Source organism: Stegostoma tigrinum, chromosome 10 (genome assembly GCF_030684315.1).
Source record: "Stegostoma tigrinum isolate sSteTig4 chromosome 10, sSteTig4.hap1, whole genome shotgun sequence".
NCBI lineage: Eukaryota > Metazoa > Chordata > Chondrichthyes > Orectolobiformes > Stegostomatidae > Stegostoma > Stegostoma tigrinum.
The window spans coordinates 67,721,723-67,742,324 of NC_081363.1; the positions used below are offsets into that span (position 1 = coordinate 67,721,723).

At 39.8% G+C, this 20,602-nt stretch overlaps 1 protein-coding gene across 1 annotated transcript; it reads right to left on the minus strand.

Annotated features, from left to right (window-relative positions):
• Positions 1–8,282: 8,282 nt before the first annotated feature.
• Positions 8,283–18,992, minus strand: emc7b (ER membrane protein complex subunit 7b). Its single transcript, XM_048537227.2, has 5 exons — positions 18,750–18,992; positions 15,051–15,170; positions 12,414–12,552; positions 9,830–9,910; positions 8,283–8,913 (listed from the first exon to the last, which is right to left on the minus strand). The coding sequence occupies exons 1-5, from the start codon at positions 18,947–18,949 to the stop codon at positions 8,767–8,769; spliced, it is 687 nt and encodes a 228-aa protein (XP_048393184.1). The 5' UTR covers positions 18,950–18,992; the 3' UTR covers positions 8,283–8,766.
• Positions 18,993–20,602: the final 1,610 nt, after the last annotated feature.

The following is a 20,602-nucleotide window of genomic DNA, read 5'->3' on the forward strand; positions in this document are numbered from 1 at the left end:
TTCCTTTCTGCGAAGAGGTGTTTTCTCAATAACGCAGGGTTATGCATGTGGTGGGTATTTCCAGTTAGCTGGGAATTTCACAAATCAACCCTATTTTGGGGGTTATGTTCTATTAGCTCATAAATCTTGTTGTATTGGTCAAAAGTTAAGTTTACACACGGTGAACGTGAGAAGCCTTGGACTTCAGTATCTTTGCACTGAGGCTTTTTCTTTTAAATGTCATTTTTAGTGACCATTTCAGTGAAGTTTCATTGTACTTCGTGGATAATTTTCCCACCCTGTCTTACCAAATTCACCTCACAAAATTTTCTTCCCCTGCAGTATCACCCTTTTCTGACTGTAGCCTCATGTTGCCAATCTCCATCCCAGGGATAACCTGGTGGACAGGATGGTATAAAGGTAGGAATTTTTCTTTCCCCAGGACCAGCAATAGAGGCCATGAATCCAGACCATACCAGTCTGGTATGAGGTTACCACCTGGGTCAGTGCAGCCTCTGCTGTCTGGAGGAATGCACAGCAACATAAGAAAGAGGTTAATGACCTTCCCCATACTGCAGGTATAAGTGCCACAATCTTCTCTCTGATATCTTATGCTCATTCCCTGCTAGTGTAGTCACATCGCACTAAGGCTCATGGCACACTATTCTCACTATTGTCCCACAACATTATCCCTGCCTACTGTTATCCACCTGAACCCTTAGCACCACTAGCCCTGCATACCCTCTGCACTGCCTGCTACCCTACTTGGAACACCTCCCTATTGCACTAAAAGTAATAGCTGTGCCAACCACTTTCATCTGTTTAGTTCCTACTTCCTCTCATTCAGGATGAAAGCAGACCACAATATGGGATTCGGGTTCTTGCTGTTTATCTGGAGATGATCCTGACTCTGACCTTGCTAAGTGGCTGACTTAGCACACCTAAGCCCATGGACTTATATCAGAGGCTGTTCATAAATTTAGTACACTGGCAGCCTCTAACAGAATGTTACTTCCCTTCACTTAACGGAGGACTGTTGATGACAAGTTTCTGGCTTTGAGTTTGTGCTAAATTGCATGGCCATAGAGCAGTACATTGAGCCAGGTATCTCTGGCTGAGAGGCAAGGCAATACTGAAATGCTGTGAACATTCAGATAGACTCAGAGTGAGTGCTAAGGGAGCAAGTGAACAACCTAGAGATACAGCTTGGTCCAGGCCATGAGTTAGGTGCATATTCTTGATCACATAGTGTCCTTGGTGCTGCATGACAAATTTAGGCCAAGGTACAGCAATGGAACACAGAAGAGTCCTGTAAATGGATCAAAAGTATGCCATGAGGGGGAAGAGTGGGAAAGCACCCACAATCATATCCGGAGATGCTATTGTATAGTGAGTCTCCTTCAAATGGATGCAAGCTGAAGTCTCCAGGTACTTATTGACTTCCACACTGAGAATTCTTAACCTTTATGTTGGTCTTGCTGCTCTGTGAGAGTGGAGCTATTTGAACGGATGGCGGGGGCGATGGTGGTACACTTTTCTGTTCCCAGGCAGATAGTGGGACCCGAGACTTAGGAAACTCACTACTACTAAACAAATTTCTAGGCGGCCATCTGGGACTTACTAATCTACGTGGGTATGTATGAAGTTTAGAACAAGGTTTAACAATGTTCTTAAGACTAGGTGTTTAACACAGACCAAAAACATTTAAGGATTGTTAAATGCCTACCAGGAGTGTTTCCCTCAATAAAGGTCATTGTGCAATAATTGATAGGTTTATAGTTTATAAGAGTTCACCTTCGCAATAAGAAATCATCAGATGAAGCCTACAGTTAGAGATAATGCTTTGGCTGCTAACATCAGGCTAGATTTCGCAAAATGCAATGAACAAACAAACTGCACCTCCCAGTCATGAACCATTTCCACTCCCCCTCCCATTCTCTAGATGACATGTCCATCATGGGCCTCCTGCAGTGCCACAATGATGCCACCCGAAGGTTGCAGGAACAGCAACTCATATTCTGCTTGGGAACCCTGCAGCCCAATGGTATCAATGTGGACTTCACCAGCTTCAAAATCTCCCCTTCTCCCACCGCATCCCAAAACCAGCCCAGTTCGTCCCCTCCTCCTACTGCACCACACAACCAGCCCAGCTCTTCCCCCCCACCCACTGCATCCCAAAACCAGTCCAACCTGTCTCTGCCTCCCTAACCGGTTCTTCCTCTCACCCATCCCTTCCTCCCACCCCAAGCCTCACCCCCAGCTACCTACTAACCTCATCCCACCTCCTTGACCTGTCCGTCTTCCCTGGACTGACCTATCCCCTCCCTACCTCCCCACCTACACTCTCTCCACCTATCTTCTTTACTCTCCATCTTCGGTCCGCCTCCCCCTCTCTCCCTATTTATTCCAGTTCCCTCTCCCCATCCCCCTCTCTGATGAAGGGTCTAGGCCCGAAACGTCAGCTTTTGTGCTCCTGAGATGCTGCTGGGCCTGCTGTGTTCGTCCAGCCTCACATTTTATTATCTTGGAATTCTCCAGCATCTGCAGTTCCCATTATCACTGTTCCACTCCATTATAGACTTTCCTGAATTGAAGGTTCCTGCCAGCCAACTACCGTAAAGATACAGACCTCTATGTCTGCATGACCAGGGAAACAACAGTAACCAACAAGAACATCTAAATCAGGCTGAAGAGTTGTTAATGGATAACACAGTGTCTGAAACAGGGAGTGGTGACCAAAATGTTTTCATTAAATGTCAAATCAGGTAAAAAAAAAGTGAAATAAAGGGTGGAATTTCCTCCCTCTCTAGAACTAGTTGGAAAAATGATGGAAAGGCAAATAATTTGGGTGTTTGGTGGGGGCGGGGGGGGGGGGGGGGTGGGGGAGGTGGTGCAGAAGTTTGGCACCAGGAGATACTTACCTCCTCCTTCCTGCCACTAAGTTCTAGGTCAGAATTCCTTGGTTGGTTGGTACATTAATGGCCACTTTGTTATGTATTTGAACCGTTTATTGATCTGATTATTCTTATTGGTTTAGGCAACAGAAACGGCAGCTCTGCAGGAGTGGCCTGTCATTGGGTTCTGGATGTTCTTGATTTGCTCCAGTCTGGGGTGATGGAGAACATGGTTTGGGTAGACTGAACAGTGTCTGCTGAAAGCTAATCACCTCCATTGGGATCTAGGTGTCCTCCCAAAACCCCCACTGTGATACATCTACCTCCAAAATTTCTTACCCTTCTGCTGGTCTCAGTCTTCTGCACTGCCATGTAGCCAACAGCCTTAGCCTTGACATAGTGCTGCGCCTCACAGTGGTTGCTGACTTCTGATTGGCCAGTAGCTTCAGGTGGGTGGCACATTACTACTGCAGGATTTGATTGGCCAAGAGGATCATTAGGCCATTGCTTAAATACTTGATTAGCACTTTCTCTGACAAGACTCTTTTCACGCGCAGGCGGGGATAGGCAATGACTGACCCTTAAGACACGTCTCATTATTAGGAGACAGTAAGAACTGTTGATGCTGGAGTCAGAGATAATAGTGTGGAGCTGGAAGAACACAGAAAAGAAGGCCCTTCTGAAGAAGGGTCCTGAGCCAAAATGTCAACTTTCCTGCTGCTGTGATGCTGCCTGGTCTGTTATGTTCCCCCAGCCCCACAATGTGTCCCATTATTAGGATTTCTTTTCAAAGAAAAAACATCCTTGCCAAAGAATGGGAAAGAAGACTGGATAAACCATAAGACTAGATATGAGCAGATTTAGGCCATTTGGCCCATTAAATTTGATCTGACATTTAAACTAAAATGGGGAACATTCAGTCATGAAGGCACCAAGAAGTGGAAGAGGCAGTAATTGTAGACTTGTACTGGATTCCCTTCTAATTCAAGGAAAGTTTAACAATGACTGCAATAACTAAAGATATTATTTTGGTTTTCCCCTGTGCCAGGACCTCAGCCAGTGGAGACAGTCAGCAATGGTAAAACAGTATAGACTGGGAAAGTGTGATCAGAGATAATGGGAACTGCAGATGCTGGAGAATTCAAGATAATAAAGTGTGGGGCTGGATGAACACAGCAGGCCAAGCAGCATCTTTTGTGCTCCTGAGATGCTGCTTGGCCTGCTGTGTTCATCCAGCTTCCCACTTTGTTATGTTAGACTGGGAAAGCCCTGGCTTGATGCCATAGCTAAATTCAGTGCAAATTTGATCAACAGATAATCTACAGAGGAATAATCAGTTTCCTGGTTTTGCTTGTTATCCAGTGTCTAGTCTGAAAGTATGCCACATTAACAGGAGGTGATTAAATGACAAAGCTAGTGTGTGACACCTCCTAAATGAACACCTCACCAGCAGGCACTGCCTATTCATATACATTTGGTCAGCATTTGTTTCTGTTAATTTAGGGCTGCCAGTAATATAATGTCACTGGAATTTTTGCCAATGTAAATGCAAATCCCACTGACAGCTAATGGAGCTTAAATTCAATAGAAATGTTTCACATAAAGCTAGTCTGATAGTGATCACAAAATCACTAATTGTTGTTGTGAAAAATTGACCTGGTTCACAACGTCCTTTAAGGAGGAAAATCTAACATGTAAACCAGAGAATCCCTACACAGTGTAGAAAGAGGCCATTCAACCTATCAAGTCTGCACTGACCATTCAAACAGCATCCTACCCAGACCTAGCCCCCTACACAATTCCTGTATTTTCTACGGTTCATCCCCCTAGCCTGCACATTGCTGAACACTATAATCAATTTAGCATGGCCAATTCACCTAACTTGCACACCTCTGGACTGCAGGAAGCAACACATCACCCCTGGAAACCCATACAAATATTGGGAGGGCATGCAAACTCCATACAGATTTTGAACTAGAGTCTCTGGCACCGTCAGGAAGCAGTGCTGGCCAGTGAGCCACCACACCACCCTAAAATCTACCATCATTACCATGTGATTTCAATTCTACAGGAATGTAGTTGGACTCTTAAATGGTTGAAGAAGTCACACAGTTCAAGGGTAAATGGGGACAGCCACAGTGCCGGCCTTGCCCAGTGACATCATAATCCATACAATAGATTAAAAAATTCAAAATCTACCTTTGTGTAAAGAGGTGACAAAAGTCGAGGGGAGGCAATTATTCACTAAATTAACAGATAATAACCATTTGTGCAATTATAACACGAAGCTAAATATTTCAGGTCATGTATCTGAATATAGAGGTGAACAGGAGTTTGTCACATTTCAGCTCATGCATCTGAAAAATAATTCTCCTGTCTCATTCAGTTATGGATTCCAGATGTGGAACAACTCTTCAGTAGTTAGATAAACATTTACGTTAATTGCACAGAAAATATAATGCAAAAGGCATTGAGTCTTTTAACAATTTGCTGAAGTATACAAAAAATCTTTCTGAAGGAACGCCATGAATACATTTTTGCATTTATAAAATAGCATGAATTAGAACTAACCTGCAGTTTCACTTAATACATCAATTTCCAAAATAATTACATTCAATTATGGTTAGATAGGTAGTATTGAAATACAAGTCACATAAGTGTGAATGTTGACTGTGTCTGCAAGACAATATTAGTTTTCCCAGTGAGCATCTTAGAATGTTTATTTGTGGATTTTATTTGAAAATAATTAAGTGAAAAATTGGAAAGTTACACTGAAAAGCATTTCCTGCCATTTTGTCAGTGATATGAAAACATCCTGGTAATTTTGAAAATAAATCAAGGGAAATTTCAAACAGAAGTAATGGACATGTAAAGGTATTTTGTTTACCACAGGAGATTGATGGCCGAGTGGTATTATTGCTAGACTGTTAATCCAGAGGCAGAGATAACGTTCTGGGGACCAGAGTTCGAATCCTGCCATGGCAGATGGTGGAATTTGAATTCAATAAATATCTGGAATTAAGAATCTAATGATTACTATGAATCCATTGTCGCTTGTTAGGGGAAAAATTCATCTGGTTCACTAATGTTCCTTTAGGGAAGGAAAGTGACATCCTAACCTTGTCAGGCCTATATGTGACTCACAGACCCACAGCAATATGGTTGACTCTTAACTGCTTTCTGTGCAATAACTGCTGCCTAGCCCAACAACGTCTTCATCCAGTGAATGAATAAAGAAATAAGAGTGGGAGGTGCTGCTTCATATCTATTATGATTTTTATTTCCATCAACTTTTACTGGTCAAATGAATAGGATTTCAATAAACATTACACCAAACAGCAAGCTATCAGTTACAAATACCATGGTTATATGCAGTGATTTAAAACTTGGTTGTGTTAGACGCAAGGCTTGGGAAAGTGTAGAAAATATGATACTGAATGTATTCTGTAATTCAATCAAATAGCAAAGATGTAAAGGACATCCATTTAATACTACTGCATTAAAAATCAAGATTTTACCCAAACACATGTTTAATACACTCTCATGGCTTACAATCGTGTGGGATTGGGAACAAACTAAAAAAGTTGTGTCCCTTCAAATGAGCAAAAGCCACTATCATCTGCTATGAGTACAGTCTCACAATTTCTCATTATAGCTTGTTCAGTGTTTCTTTTAGATTTATTAAAAAGGTGCCTGCAAATGACAAATTTTCTAGCGGACAGCAAGTGCTATCCTTCCTACCATTAGGATGGAGGTGGCCAGGTATGTCAGCATCACTGGAGTAGGAAAGTTGGCGTTTCCGGGCCATTTCTGAAGAAGGGTCCCAACCTGAAATGTCAACTTTCCTATGCCTCCAATGCTGCTCGGCCTGGTGTGTTCCTCCAGCTCCACACGGTTAGCTCCGATTCAAGCATCGGCAGTTCTTACTATCTGTGGCCAGGTATGTGTCAATATTTGCAGAGTTTCATAAATATTTGAAAAGAAATGTGCAAGAATCTCCTGTTGGAACAACTGCTTGATATAACAGAAGTGTTACTATGTTAAGCAAGTCTGAAATAATGCCACACCATCTAAGTCTTGTAACCAGCAAATTCGGACTTCAAATTATTGTGTGCAATTACCAAATTATCGACTACATTTGCAGCTGATTTGAAACCATTCCTGGAATGTGATATTGAGTACTTACTGTGATTTGATCCTATTACAAATGACAGATACACACCGCAGCAAATCAACCAAGTGCAATTTTTTTTAGTGCATTTGGTTTCAAAGAAACAATGGGGATTTACTACGCGCCTACCAAAAAACAAACAGCAAAACATCCAAGCTGTTGATTGTGTTTTGGATGCCAGCTTAAACTTCTAGCTTATTAATTGACTTACAACCTGACAATTTACAAAATTCTACAAGAAAATGAATTTACAGAAAAGAATACTGTGCATTTTTAAGTGCCCTTTGAATGTTCAATGTCTGCATGTATGTGAGAAACCTTAAACTTAAGCTTCTCAGGGTCATATCAGCTAGCTGAACAAGCTGGCAGCACTGTCGAAATTTTGATTTAGTTGAGCCATTTACAGGGTATGCTGTTTAAAAAGGTTCTGCATTAAACACCAATGTGTTATGTTTTTTCTTCGTTACACCTATCATTCTTGATTTTACACAGAGCTCAAAAACATTTATTGTTCATAAAATGTACCAAAACAACCTTCACAAAAATTATTTAAATTCAAAAAGAGGTCTCCTTAAATAAAGTTTTGGATTAATTTTGTTTTATGATTTTGGCAATACAAATTACTACTGCAACGAAGCTTTGTTTGAGTATTATTTACAGGCTTCAGTTAATAAGTTTGCTGGCATTAACTATAATTGACAAAACATAAGCAAATAACCTGTAAAATGAAAATAACTGCTCCATGTCAGAATTATACACATCTGTAATGGGTAAGAAAACATACAAATATAAACATATTAGGAATGATTAAAATGCTTGAAGCATCAATATTATACAGAGATGTACGGGATGCCAATAGGAGTAGGAAATATTCAGCTCAATGCACTGCTACAATTTAAACCACAGCTACAAGTGGAAACAAACACAAACAAAAAAAATTTTAACCCTATCAACATTTTTTACCTTCTGCAATAATTAATCTCCACAACGGTCCTCAGCTAGAAGGGAAGAGTAAATAAATTGTTCGACTGAAATGCTTTTCAAGGAAACTGCAAGTTTTAATGTAAAAATGACTTAGATAGACTGACCTGAATAATCATGCTCAGTTATAATCAGCTTCGTGAGATGTTGAGAATTTGCCTAAGACAAAAGTATGAGGAGTAGAAACTCCTAAATATTGTTCACAAAGTTCTTGTTAATGTTGAAATTTGGTCTTATTAAGAATGACTGAGATACGGTTTATTTGTATTACTTTATTGTGCGCACTTGAAATATACATAGCTCAGAACAAGTTATCTTGAATATATTTTCATTAATTTGAGACATAGCATTGCCTCATGCTTGAGAAATTGAACAGAGATTTGAACAATTTTGGTTTTATATTACTTTAATCTCTTGAACAACTGTGAATGTATTAAAAAATACTTACCAAAAGTGGCAGTAAATAAACTGGAATATTATTCGGAGTTACACTCAATTAAATAAGAAAGTCTCCAGAATACACTAATCACTGCAAGCACACAGAAGTTTTGATGTTTCCATATATACATAAATACCAAGCCCATTGCCTTCAAGAAGCCAAGTATGCTTCTTTTCAAATTTTACTTTTCTTTGTAAGAAGCTTTCAGTATTTTATCTACTGGCGATTTCAATTTTCTTAGAAAGAGCATAAACTGGTATTTTGTGCACGTAATAACCTTGAATGACTTGGTGAAGGAAAGACTACCTCCTTTTCAGAGCACCACTTTTGCCAGCCTTGCTGCCACTTCCAGATTTAGATGACTTGGAAGAGAAAAGGCGGGTCATGAACTCTGAAACATCTGGCAATTCATGGTTTGGGTTTAGCATGTTCATGGACTGCTCCATCTCCTAGAATAGAATGCAGACATGTTTTGTGATGACGCTGCAGGATGTATCTCACTTCTACATTCATATAACATTTTCATCATAAAGTGGAGCTTTTAAAAGCACCAGATACCAGTTAGACACAAAAGCTATTTGAGTTTGAGACACTCTCAAACTGTGTATTTGAGCAACCAATATTTAGAGTATACCAATATAAACATTTTCAAAAGTTAAAACAGATGCACTTTTTTACCCCTTAAATATAAAACATGAGTAACAAATCCAGTTAGTAACGTTCTTTTACTTCAGTTTCAACTATTGATTTGGAAAATGAACTCTCGTTCCTATGATTACATTTGAGTAAAACAAACTGGCCTGACTGGATATTAATTTCCTAGCTGCATTGGTCATTTGGAACAATATCAAAGACAGAATGAATCAGGCAGCACAACTTTCACTATAAGATAAAGTGAGTAGGAAGAACCATCTACAACATTAAAAGCCAGATTTTCTTTAGACAGCAACTTCTTTCAAGTTAAACCTTATGTTAAGCAACACAGATGATTGTGTAACTCCATAATACAAGTGGAATTCTCAAAATGGTTCTTTAAAAATCCTCCTGATTTTGCATTGGTCTTAAGTTAGCTAATGTAAAGTAATTAATATGAAGTTTGTTCTGTGCCCAATGACCTAAGTATACTCTATTATTTCACTCGAAATGCAAGTAAAGTTTTCATTTAACACAATGCAACAGGATCAGTTCTTCGAAATTCATTTGTAATATGTCTGAACATTTTGTGATTTAGCACAACCAAGGTGAAACTTATTTCCACTAATTTTAAAACAAAGAAGTAGTGGATATCATTCGCTTTGATGAAAAACATACTGGGAAAAAATTCCTGTTATTATTGATTTTTCAAGTTTAACTCTGTATACGTACCCGCCTCATCTCAGGGTCATTTGTGTTGACCACTTTAGGCAACAGGAGGATGATTAGCAAAGGAAGAATCATCATCATGACCTGTACAAAATGCAACAATCAAACTGTAAAAACATCACCTCAAATTAGGTTATAGGTGAATATTCAGCGCAGTTTAAAGTAAAGACTATTCAGATATTTTGTTGCACAAGGTATCTTCCTGGCTCTTGATGTGGAAATAATACATTAGTATAGATGGACGAGCCAAAAGTATATTTTTTAAGTTTTCAGACTACTGCTGCTGAGGTGTTGCAAGCATCAGTGTTGGGGCATTAGCAATTTACAATTTATATTCATGACTTAGGTGAAGGGAGTGACTAATGCATCTGAGTTTGGTGATGGAGGGTGGCATATAAACAGTTGGGAACACAGAGTTGGATTTTCCCAGTGTCTTGGACATAGGGTTGAGCCTGGGGGCAGGAAAATAGTTTGGAGCTCCTTTAGGACGACTTCCCACTGCCAATGTTTCCCAGGACAAGTGAGAGGATCCAGACCTGTGGACCACACTACAGAAGCAACCAACTAATAAAAATGATTAGGGCCCTAGTTTGGGAGGTGTTTTTGCATGATTGCTGGCATTTTTCCACCAGTGGAGTATCCCTTGACATGTGTGGAAGCAACGGCCTCAGTGGAATCTGACAGCAACCTTACAACAGGGGAAAACCATCTGAACAGGAGGGTCCATATCTCAAACGAAAGAGAGTGGATGCTCAAAGGAAATGATAGATTGATTCCTGGACCTCAAGCAAATCAAAGGATATTGGGTTTGGTAGGCAGGTTTGAGGACCATACAGCCTTAGCCAGCTTTTATTTATGCTCCTGGAAATTACATGTGTAAATTTACAATATGAAGCATATAGAACATCGCAACCATCAAAGCCAGGTATCTACAACATAAGTAACTGGTAGATTAAAAAAGGGAAAAAGATACTTTTTCAGAAGTAAAATGACAACAGTGTATGTCCATGCAACACCATTCAAAATACCCCCTAGATGTGGGGATTTCAAAATTCAATTTAGCAAACCATCTCTTGAAAATATTGAATGAGAATTAAAGGATATGGAGAAACTCCCTCTCTTTTTCCCTCTTCACAATTCACCCTACAGAAAATAGATGTGAACCAACCTTTTAAAAAAAATTGAGTTTCCATGCATAAATATTCAAAATTTAATGATATGCATGAATTGAGTTAGCCATTAGATTTTGATTTCCAAGGTTAAATTATGCTGCATTAAGTATTTGCATTTCAGCATAAATTATTCTGATAAAGACAACAGCCCTAGCATGTACAAACCTTTCTCGGAAGATAGCTTAGTTATGAAGATACTGTTGTGTAGCAGAGATTGCTTCAGCATTGCTGCCAATCTGTATACTGGCTCTGCTTCATTAATTGGGGGACTTGTTCAACTACTTTCACTGAAGAAAGTGTACAGTATAATTAATGTCTCAGAGATAGTAGGAACTGCAGATGCTGGAGAATCTGTGATAGCAAGGTGTAGAGCTGGATGAACACAGCTGGCCAAGCAGCATCAGAGGGCCTCCCGAAACATCTGCCTTCCTGCTCCTCTGATGCTGCTTGGCCTGCTGTGCTCATTCAGCTCTGCACCTTGCTATCTCAGTATAATTAAGGTATTGCATTGGTGATGCTGTGCTGAAAGTAGCTCTCGCTCCTTCCACAGTAGGCTGTATCAATTAGAACGCAAATAATACCTGTAAACTTTAAAAGCAACTGTTAACCACCAAGCCAAGATTTAAACAGTCTGGTATAATATTTGACAATGTTTGAGAATCTCCTTCAAGCAGGTGACTCAAATTACCTGAAATTGCAACACTCCAGTATTATACACAAATCAGATATAACAGCTTGCTACAAACAATGAAACTCATGACAAGTTGATTTGTCCTGACAGGTTTCAACAACAGGCAATTATTGGTTAGGATGCTTACAGATTTATCATTGAGGAATATTGCAAGATCTCAGAGAAAGTCACACAAATCGCAGACTATTTTTTTCCCTCCTACTGGGTGTTTAAACTTATTTATAATACATACCCAAATACATGGAACAAATATGCTGACATTATGTTCCGCATGATGGAATGCATTATGCGCGGACTGTTGCAGTTCAAAGAGGTAGCTCACCACCACCTTCAACCGCAATAAATGCTGGCCAGTCACGGGGAAATTAAGCAAAAATGCAGAACTTTTTTTTCAACAATTTAGAATGATTTCCAAGTAGAAAACTATGAACAAATAAAAAAAGGGCATTTTGTCAAAGCTTTTCATCCTGCACCCATCAGGACAATTTGCAAGAAATATCAATGTAAAAGGAAAACAATGTTTATGAATGAAGAGTGCTAACTGGTTGTCAACTAGACTGATTGCAGGGACAATTTCTTCTGAATTGCCTTGATGACTACAAGATGAAAAGTTCTGGCAAAGTGCCATGTTTACTCTCCCCCACCCCAGTCAATAGTTACATTTACACTACGTACTTTACAGAAAAGGGCTAAAATTATAGTTATACAATTCACAAACACTTACCATAGGATTCATGAGGAAATCTGTCCAGCCCCATGTTTCTCTCTTCAGAAAATATGGCGGAGGGCCAGACGATTTGATTTGTATGGGATATGGCAACCTAATAACTTCAGATGCCTTTAAATAGTTCACATGCCTTGCTCTTGTAAGAAAACAATTTTTAAAAAAAGTTATTCACGAGTAGAACAACTTGATGACCAGAAGTTACCTGAAAATTTTTCCTTAATCAAACACAAAGCCAAGTAGTATTAAAACTTTCAAATATCACTAATCACATTATTCAGACATGGTAGCAACAATGACTTTTATATTTATAAAGTTCCTTTAATATAATGAAACAGCCTAAGACCCTTCACAGGTTTCTGGGGCAACAGCAGAAAAAGACAAAGTAGTCTGAAAATTAATGACCAAAGATGAGCAGTCTGACTTTTTTTGACAAGGTATCATGTTATTGTAGCACTTCTCATGATTTGAGGAAAAATACAAATACTTCAAAGCTATTTCAGGTGAGTGAAATTATTAGGCTTTGAAGTGGATTAAAATATCCTTCCTTCCTTTGTTTACGTTTATTCTTGTCAAAGCTATGGATGCATTTTTGATCTGAGGTCTTGCTGACTTAACTCCTTTTGCATGCTCAGTGGCTATACTTAGATCAACATTCTAAAGTATACTTAGTTCCTAAAGTAACACGACTCTAGGCAGCAGCAAAAGTAAACAGCAGTAATGCATTTTATATGTAATTAGCGTGAGTAATAGATCATAAAATAAATGAAAACCTATAATTTTAAAATGCATTGTAAAAATGGTCTTATTTAATATACTCAGGTATGTTTCTGCTAAATTCTTCATGAACCATGGAGGTAGAAGACTCAGAAGTCCTTGCCCCTAACCTAGATGCACACATTGTAATCAGATCCAATACACACACATTTTCCCTCTGTAAAGAAAGTACACCTTAGAATGTTAAAGTAAGTATACAGGTTAGTAGGGATCACAATAAGATGCTCAATCATGATCTGTACGTATGTTTGTGAAAGTCTGTTACTCATTACCCAAGTGTAAATCTCACATCACTACAACCTCCCTTCTCAACAGACACTCATGCTCTATGTTCACATTCAATACTGCACTCACTTATACCTGCCTTCCCACCCAACAAAAACCTGCTCATTTGTGGTCTCTTTTCCCACTCAGCATCCCACCTATTCTCTCCTCTGCTCTCTCCACCATCTAGAATTTTGACAAGGTATCACATTATTGCAGCACTTTTCATGATCTGATTAAAAAAATGGAAATACTTCTAAGCTATTTCAGGTGGGTGGAATTACAGTGAGAAACATTTTATAAGTTAAACTCAAACCTAAAATTTGACAAAACATTGATTGACAAGATGGAGAAGAACTATCAAGGCCCAGACTTCAGGTCTTGGATCCAGCCATTACACTCTTAATTGGGATGTACGTAGACCCTTCAAATCCATGCTTGAGTAGGCTGTGTGACAACTGCCATTACTGCTTCATCTAAACGCAGTTTGGCTGACATTTCACCAAGAATCGTTATATTACCCAGATATAAAAGCATTCAGCTTTTGAACAAATTCAAGTTCAAAGACGGGTAAATAATTGACAAGAGAAGGGAAACTAAACAGGCATGAACTGTTTTAACAGGAGGCAGTTAACAGAACTTGCATGTAATCTAAGTTGGCAACATTAGATATAAAAGTGAGAAAATACACATTAACAAATACTAAAATATCCCATTTAAATGCAAAGTTTCTCTATATATTTCCAGCCACCCAACTCCTGAGCCAAACGGCTGACTAAAAATTTGTGAAACTTCAAATAGGTTTTGATACTCCACTTTTGGACCCAGTCTGTTGAAATCAGCGTTCTTCTCACAATCCTCCCACCCATAACAACCACTATCAATCCCTTTGACTCCTGTACGAGCCCCAGCCTCTCTTCAGTCCTGCAGTTTGCTTCCGTTCTTCTGGCCTTCCGCCCCAACTCTGTCGCCACACTGGTACTAGTCCAGCATTTGACCCCTATCTTCCCTCCAGCTCTAGCCCTGCCTCAGTCTCCCAACTCATCCAGCCGCAGTGACTCTCACAGTAGAGGTGGCAGTGGATGACCCAGTGGTGGAGGGAACTGTCGCTCAGTTCCTCTCTGCTGTATCTGCCACCAATTGGATTGACTTTCCTATTGTGATAGAGAGCAGCAGAGGCCAATCACAGACAGGTAATCTGACTGAGGACACAATCAGCATGAAGCAGCTGAGTAACTGCTCAACTCCTGGCCAGGCAGAAGGCAGAATTCTGACAACAGAAATTTCTCTACCTTGGGAGTTTCTTGAAGATGAAGCAGACATGGCACGGCACTGAATTGAGATACTTCTGGCAAAGAGTGAGAACTGTTCATGAGCAAAGAGAATTACAACCCTTTGAAATGGCCCAACCTTTTGATAGATCTTAGTAACTGTCTCAATAATGGATTCACACACACTTTAAGAATATGAAACAAAGAAAAGTTACTGTAATGTGAGGTAATACAACTGAACATCAAAAAATGCAAGCCTTGCAAGAAGCAATTTCAAATGAACTAAAAATAAAAATGCTTCAGTTAATTATTAGTTTAGTCTTACCTGATTTTACCTTTGGAGGTTATGTCCACTCGCACAGGTTCAAAGCGATAGGCTGGTGATACTATTTCCACGACATATGAACCAGAAGGAACATCATTTACAGTGAAAGTTCCATCTGTCCTGTAAAGTGAAAAGTATAGGCTCCTTCAAAACATCAGCTTATTAAACAGCACATGCATACTCCAAAAGTAACTATCAGCAACAATGTACAGCAGAATAACTGAGTATAAAGTAGAAAGAGGTCAATTACATTAGTGAACTTGCTGCTTAACATGCTGAGTCACCACAGAACGCAAAAAGGAAACAACCATGCTTTGAAAGAAGTACGGAACAAGGTGATAAGATCAATAGCAATGCGAGAAGACTAGATTTTGGGGAAAAGATTAGAGAAATTCAGGCCTTTCCACCTCAAAAAACAGGCAACTGAGACTTGGGCTAGGTGATAATAAATGGTAAGTACAAATAATTTCTTTAAACCCAATTTTACCTTGAGGAAATAACAACTGAGTCACAAATTCTGGAGAACTATTTTAAAATACACCTGGATACCCTAAGGGCTACAGTTCATTTTGGGTGGGGTGTCAGAAGAATATTGATTTACTTCCAAATTTATTTTGTATACTATTCACCATGATTATTTTAGTCCACAGTCATTTCAAGCCACTTTTCCATTTTGCCAAAGATTCTTTCTAATACAATGTAGTCATAAACTTTAACCCATTGTTTGTTAATACTTCATGAATAACTCAACCATGCAGATGAGCTAAGAGCCCCTATGCTTACAGATTAAACTAATCTTCCTTGTCTGCTGTCCCTGTGAGAATTATTTTTTAAACAATAATAAAGCAAAAGTCTTTAGATACTTGTGGCAAACTAAGAAGTGAGATACTTGAAAAGGTAATTAATGTATTTTAAATAAATAGAAGGCAAGGAAATAGATAAACACAAAATTGGCCCAGGTTAACCAATACAATAGGCCAAATAGCATAATTGTATCAAACTTTTAAGATGCTTAATGCATCAAAACATATCTAAATTTAGGTTTGATCATGTAAAATGGCAGCCAAATTATTGGTAATAATGTCCTGTCAAAATAAACTAATTAGCATTCTTCAGTAGCTGGCACGGTAGTAAATCAAAAAGTCCTAATGTTAATCTTTAGTCTGAAATGAGTTGTGACTTTCAAGTCAAATGACAATAGGAAGGCAATAACTGGTTTCATTACATCCAGATCTCAACACAACAACCTCCTCTGTAAAATGCAGCTGCTTGGGCATCAGGTGAGAAATTTGCATAACTAACACAACCAACGCTCTGAATCTGCCCACACAGACCAGCTGAGGTAGATGACGGAACAATGGAAATATCTAACAATAAAGGATTAACCATGAGAATAAGAGGAATAAACAGATTTATAAATAGCCCAACGTTTTATTGAAGTTAAAAGATCTATTCAACACTTGGCCACAGTGCTGTCCATTCCACAACAAAAAAAAGGAAGACTTGTGTATAAGTACAGACCACCAGGCATCTTAAAGTGCATAACAGGCAGTGAATTATTTTCAAAGTTTAATCACTGTTGCAGTGTCGGCAACACTGCATCCAATTCACACAGAGCAAGACCCCATAAACAACAATATAACAACAAGGTCATTAATTTTCGTGATATAGCAGGATGTGTAATAATTTGAACAGTAGATATGGCTCACCCATTATTATGAAATAGTGCCACTGAATCTTTTAGTAAACCTGTTCCCCACTGAGCCACTGGAGAGAAACACCATTCTCTTCTGTCTTACCTGCTCAACAGTAGGGGTACTTCAGAATGTATGTTGTTTGAGTAAGATGACTGTGGATTTACATCCCAACCCAAAACCATGAACTAAAAGTGGATGTTTCAGTTCATCACAGACATACATTGTTGGGGGCATCACTTTTCAGATGAGACACTGAACTGAAGCCTAATCCATTGTCTGAAACAGACACAAAAAATATCTCACGGCCATAGTTTTGAAAGCCATGTGCAAGTTATCTCTAGTGCCTTGACTAATATTCACCCAGATTATCTAGGTCATTTCTCACATAATTGATAATGGGAAGTTGCTGTGTGCCAATATTTCCTTAATCACAATAGTTGCTAAATTTCTAAAGAGTTAATTGTTTGTAAAGTTCTTTGGGACATACTGAGAGCTCGAAAAATGGCTCCAAGTCTTTTTTTCTTGTTTGACTTAACGGACAAGTAATCTAAGGTATGGGTTAATATACTGTAGAGTGTTTTCTAAGACGTGGGTTCTAAGCCCATCAGGCATCAGTATCTCAAATCTTATTCAGGCCCAGATGCACTTCAAGTGCAATTAGCATAAATTGGCTGTTTAAAAAAAAACTTAGCACCTCACTCCACCTTTTTATTTTTAAAAACATCACCTGCCACAAAATGTGCAGATCCAGCACTAGGCTATTCCATCACATCAGGACCCATAACCCCAAAGTGGAAGAAAGTCATCAGAGATAATGGGAACTGCAGATGCTGGAGAATCCAAGATAATAAAGTGTGAAGCTGGATGGACACAGCAGGCCAAGCAGCATCTCAGGAGCACAAAAGCTGACGTTTCGGGCCTAGACCCTTCATCAGAGAGGGGGATGGGGTGAGGGTTCTGGAATAAATATGGAGAGGGGGAGGCGGACCAAAGATGGAGAGAAAAGAAGATAGGTGGGGAGGTAGGGAGGGATTAGGTCAGTCCAGGGAAGACGGACAGGTCAAGGAGGTGGGATGAGGTTAGTAGGTAGGAAATGGAGGTGCAGCTTGGGGTGGGAGGAAGGGATGGGTGAGAGGAAGAACAGGTTAGGGAGACAGAGACAGGCTGGGCTGGTTTTGGGAAGCAGTGGGGGGGGGGGGGGGGGGGAAGGGAACGAACTGGGCTGGTTTTGGGATGCGGACCACCTATGCTCTCCTCTCCACCTATCTTCTTTTCTCTCCATCTTCAGTCCGCCTCCCCCTCTCTCCCTATTTATTCCAGAACCCTCACCCCATCCCCTTCTCTGAAGAAGGGTCTAGGCCCGAAACGTCAGCTTTTGTGCTCCTGAGATGCTGCTTGGCCTGCTGTGTTCATCCAGCTTCACACTTTATTATCTTGGAAGAAAGTCATCTTTGGTTTTGAGGGATTGCCTAGGAAGAAACCTTTTGAGTCATAAGGTTCAAGGCCCACTTCCCACAGCTTGAAGACACCTCAAAGCTGACAGTGCTATGTGCTCAGAACAAGTGCTGCACTGTACTATCAGAGGTGCCACCTTTCATGAGAAACTAAACGGAGGTTAATCTGATTGCTCGGCTGGGTGGTAAAGTTCCTGCAGTACTATTTCAAGAAAGAGCAGATAAGTTAATGCCAACGTTAACCTCTCAATCACTGGGGAAGCTCAAAATGACTGCTGCAATTCCTCTACTCTAACAATATCACACTTCAAAGACTTCTTACTGACTGTCCAAACACTTTAAATCGCCCGGTGATCGTGGAAGGCGGTATGCAAATATAAGTTCTGTCTGATGGGTCTTCCTGAGGTGGTGAAAGAAGTTGCATAAAATCCAATCCGGATCCTGCTCCCTCCCCCGCCCAGGCTGCTCGGGTCGAGGCCTTATCGACAAAACCACGGCACAGCAGGTAAGGCCCCAGCTCTGGACCCAGTCCCCAGGCCTCTCCTTACTTGAAGAAGCCGACGTGCTCCTCTCCCTCCACCAACACCCGCGCCGTGTGGATCCAATCCTGCGGCCTGACGCCGGGTACCACCGCCCGACCCTCGATTTTGAACTTCTCTCCGACACCCTCTGCTTCTGAGCCGGCGCCCACTCTGAGAGCCAGCAGGAAACAAAAGAACCGGCAGACAACAACCTCCACCGCCATCATCCTTTCAGCAGGAAGGATGTGAACTCTCACCTTTCAACCGTGACCCCAGAGCCCCGCCTGCACTAAATTCCAAAATCAGTCTGAGCTGTCAATCATCGTCAAGCTGCATTTACACCCAGTGAAGATGCGAGATACAAGTCATTATGACATCTTCCAAATATATGCAACTATGCTCAACAGACAGGATTTATTCATTTATTTTATACGGGTATATACAAGAAATACACACCACACAAAACAAGATAGCGCTCCTGTATTTCTTTATTTTCCAATTTTATGCTAGGAAGTAGAATATAGAACAAGTAGCATTTTTTCATTATTTAAGATTTGTAACTAGGTTCTTTGTACCCAAGATGATGTCATGGTGACATTGAACATTTCTCACTGAATTCCTATACTTTTATTCCTAAGCACGTAACAATAAAAAGAACAATTCTCTGAAACAGCAGGGCCAGAGTTAAAACATTATGCTCCTAAATGCCTGAACGTGAATAGGCCCTCAACCCCCACAAATTCTGATTTGTACAGGGTAGTTGTGGAATTGGAAACCACACTAGTCTGCGAGCCTGTTGAATTCCTTAAGGCTCACTTCCCAAATGTCACTAAGTCAAAAACCATACACTCCCTCATCAAGAGATAACCTAGTGTGGAGCTGGATGAACACAGCAGGAGCTGCTTGGCCTGCTGTGTTCATCCAACTCCACACTTTATTATCTCAGATTCTCCAGCATCTGCAGTTTCCATTAGCTCTGACCACTCCCTCATCAACATTGTGGGTGTACCTCCATCTGAGAAAGTGAGCTTAGAGATGACTACAGTGGTTCAATGAGAAAGCAGTTCTACAGCAACTGTAGACTGATGGTTCAAGAGGGCAGTTCATCACCTTCGTGTCCAGGCAATTAGGGATAAGGGACAAATACTAGCCTTGTTAGCAAAACACATCCTATTAAGGTTTTAGTACTGGATATTTCACCAGGCAAGCAATGTTAATTTAACCTTGCCTTTTTTTTGAAGTCCCTCACGTTCCTGGTCAATTCTACTGTCTGTTTAATGATTAGGTTTTTTTAAAAAAAAAAATTTTCATTTAACTGATAAACTAATATTTTCATTTGCATTGACAAGTTTTACCAAAACAAAGCAATTCTCTCAAATAGGCTTGTATTGTTTGATAGTTGTAGGTTGTTCAACAAAAGACAGGAGAATTACAGATTTCTTGTGAAATCTTGGGGATTTCGATTTGTCTGAATATATTGATAAACTCGTTTTCTTCTAATGAAAAGTTATGTTAACAAGGTAACATCCTACTAACTTTACTATTTGAAGTTAGAATGTTAATGAATGAAGTGTGGTTAGTTAAAAACTAGGAGCAGGAATAAACAATTCAGCCCTCAAGCCTTCTCCATCATTAAACATGATCACGAGTGACTTTATCTCAGCCTCAAGTCTACTTTCCTGCCTGGTTCTCATATCATTCAAACCAGTTAAAATTTAAAAAAAAAATCTGTCTACATCCTCAAATTTATTCAGTGTCTTGGAGTACATTGCACTCTTGCATAGTGAATTACACAGATTCATGAGCATTTGAGATAAGTAATTCATCTTCATCTCAAATTTTACATCTGCCAACCTTTGCCTAAATCTGTGACCACTCAT

Excerpts from the sequence above, each read along its gene's own strand:
- emc7b (XM_048537227.2), bottom strand. The coding sequence starts at position 18,949 with ATGATGGCGGTGGAGGTTGTTGTCTGCCGGTTCTTTTGTTTCCTGCTG. Across the intron at positions 15,171-18,749 it reads GAGCACGTCGGCTTCTTCAA|GACAGATGGAACTTTCACTG; the intron begins GTAAGGAGAGGC and ends TTCACTTTACAG. Across the intron at positions 8,914-9,829 it reads ATGACCCTGAGATGAGGCGG|GAGATGGAGCAGTCCATGAA; the intron begins GTACGTATACAG and ends ATTCTATTCTAG.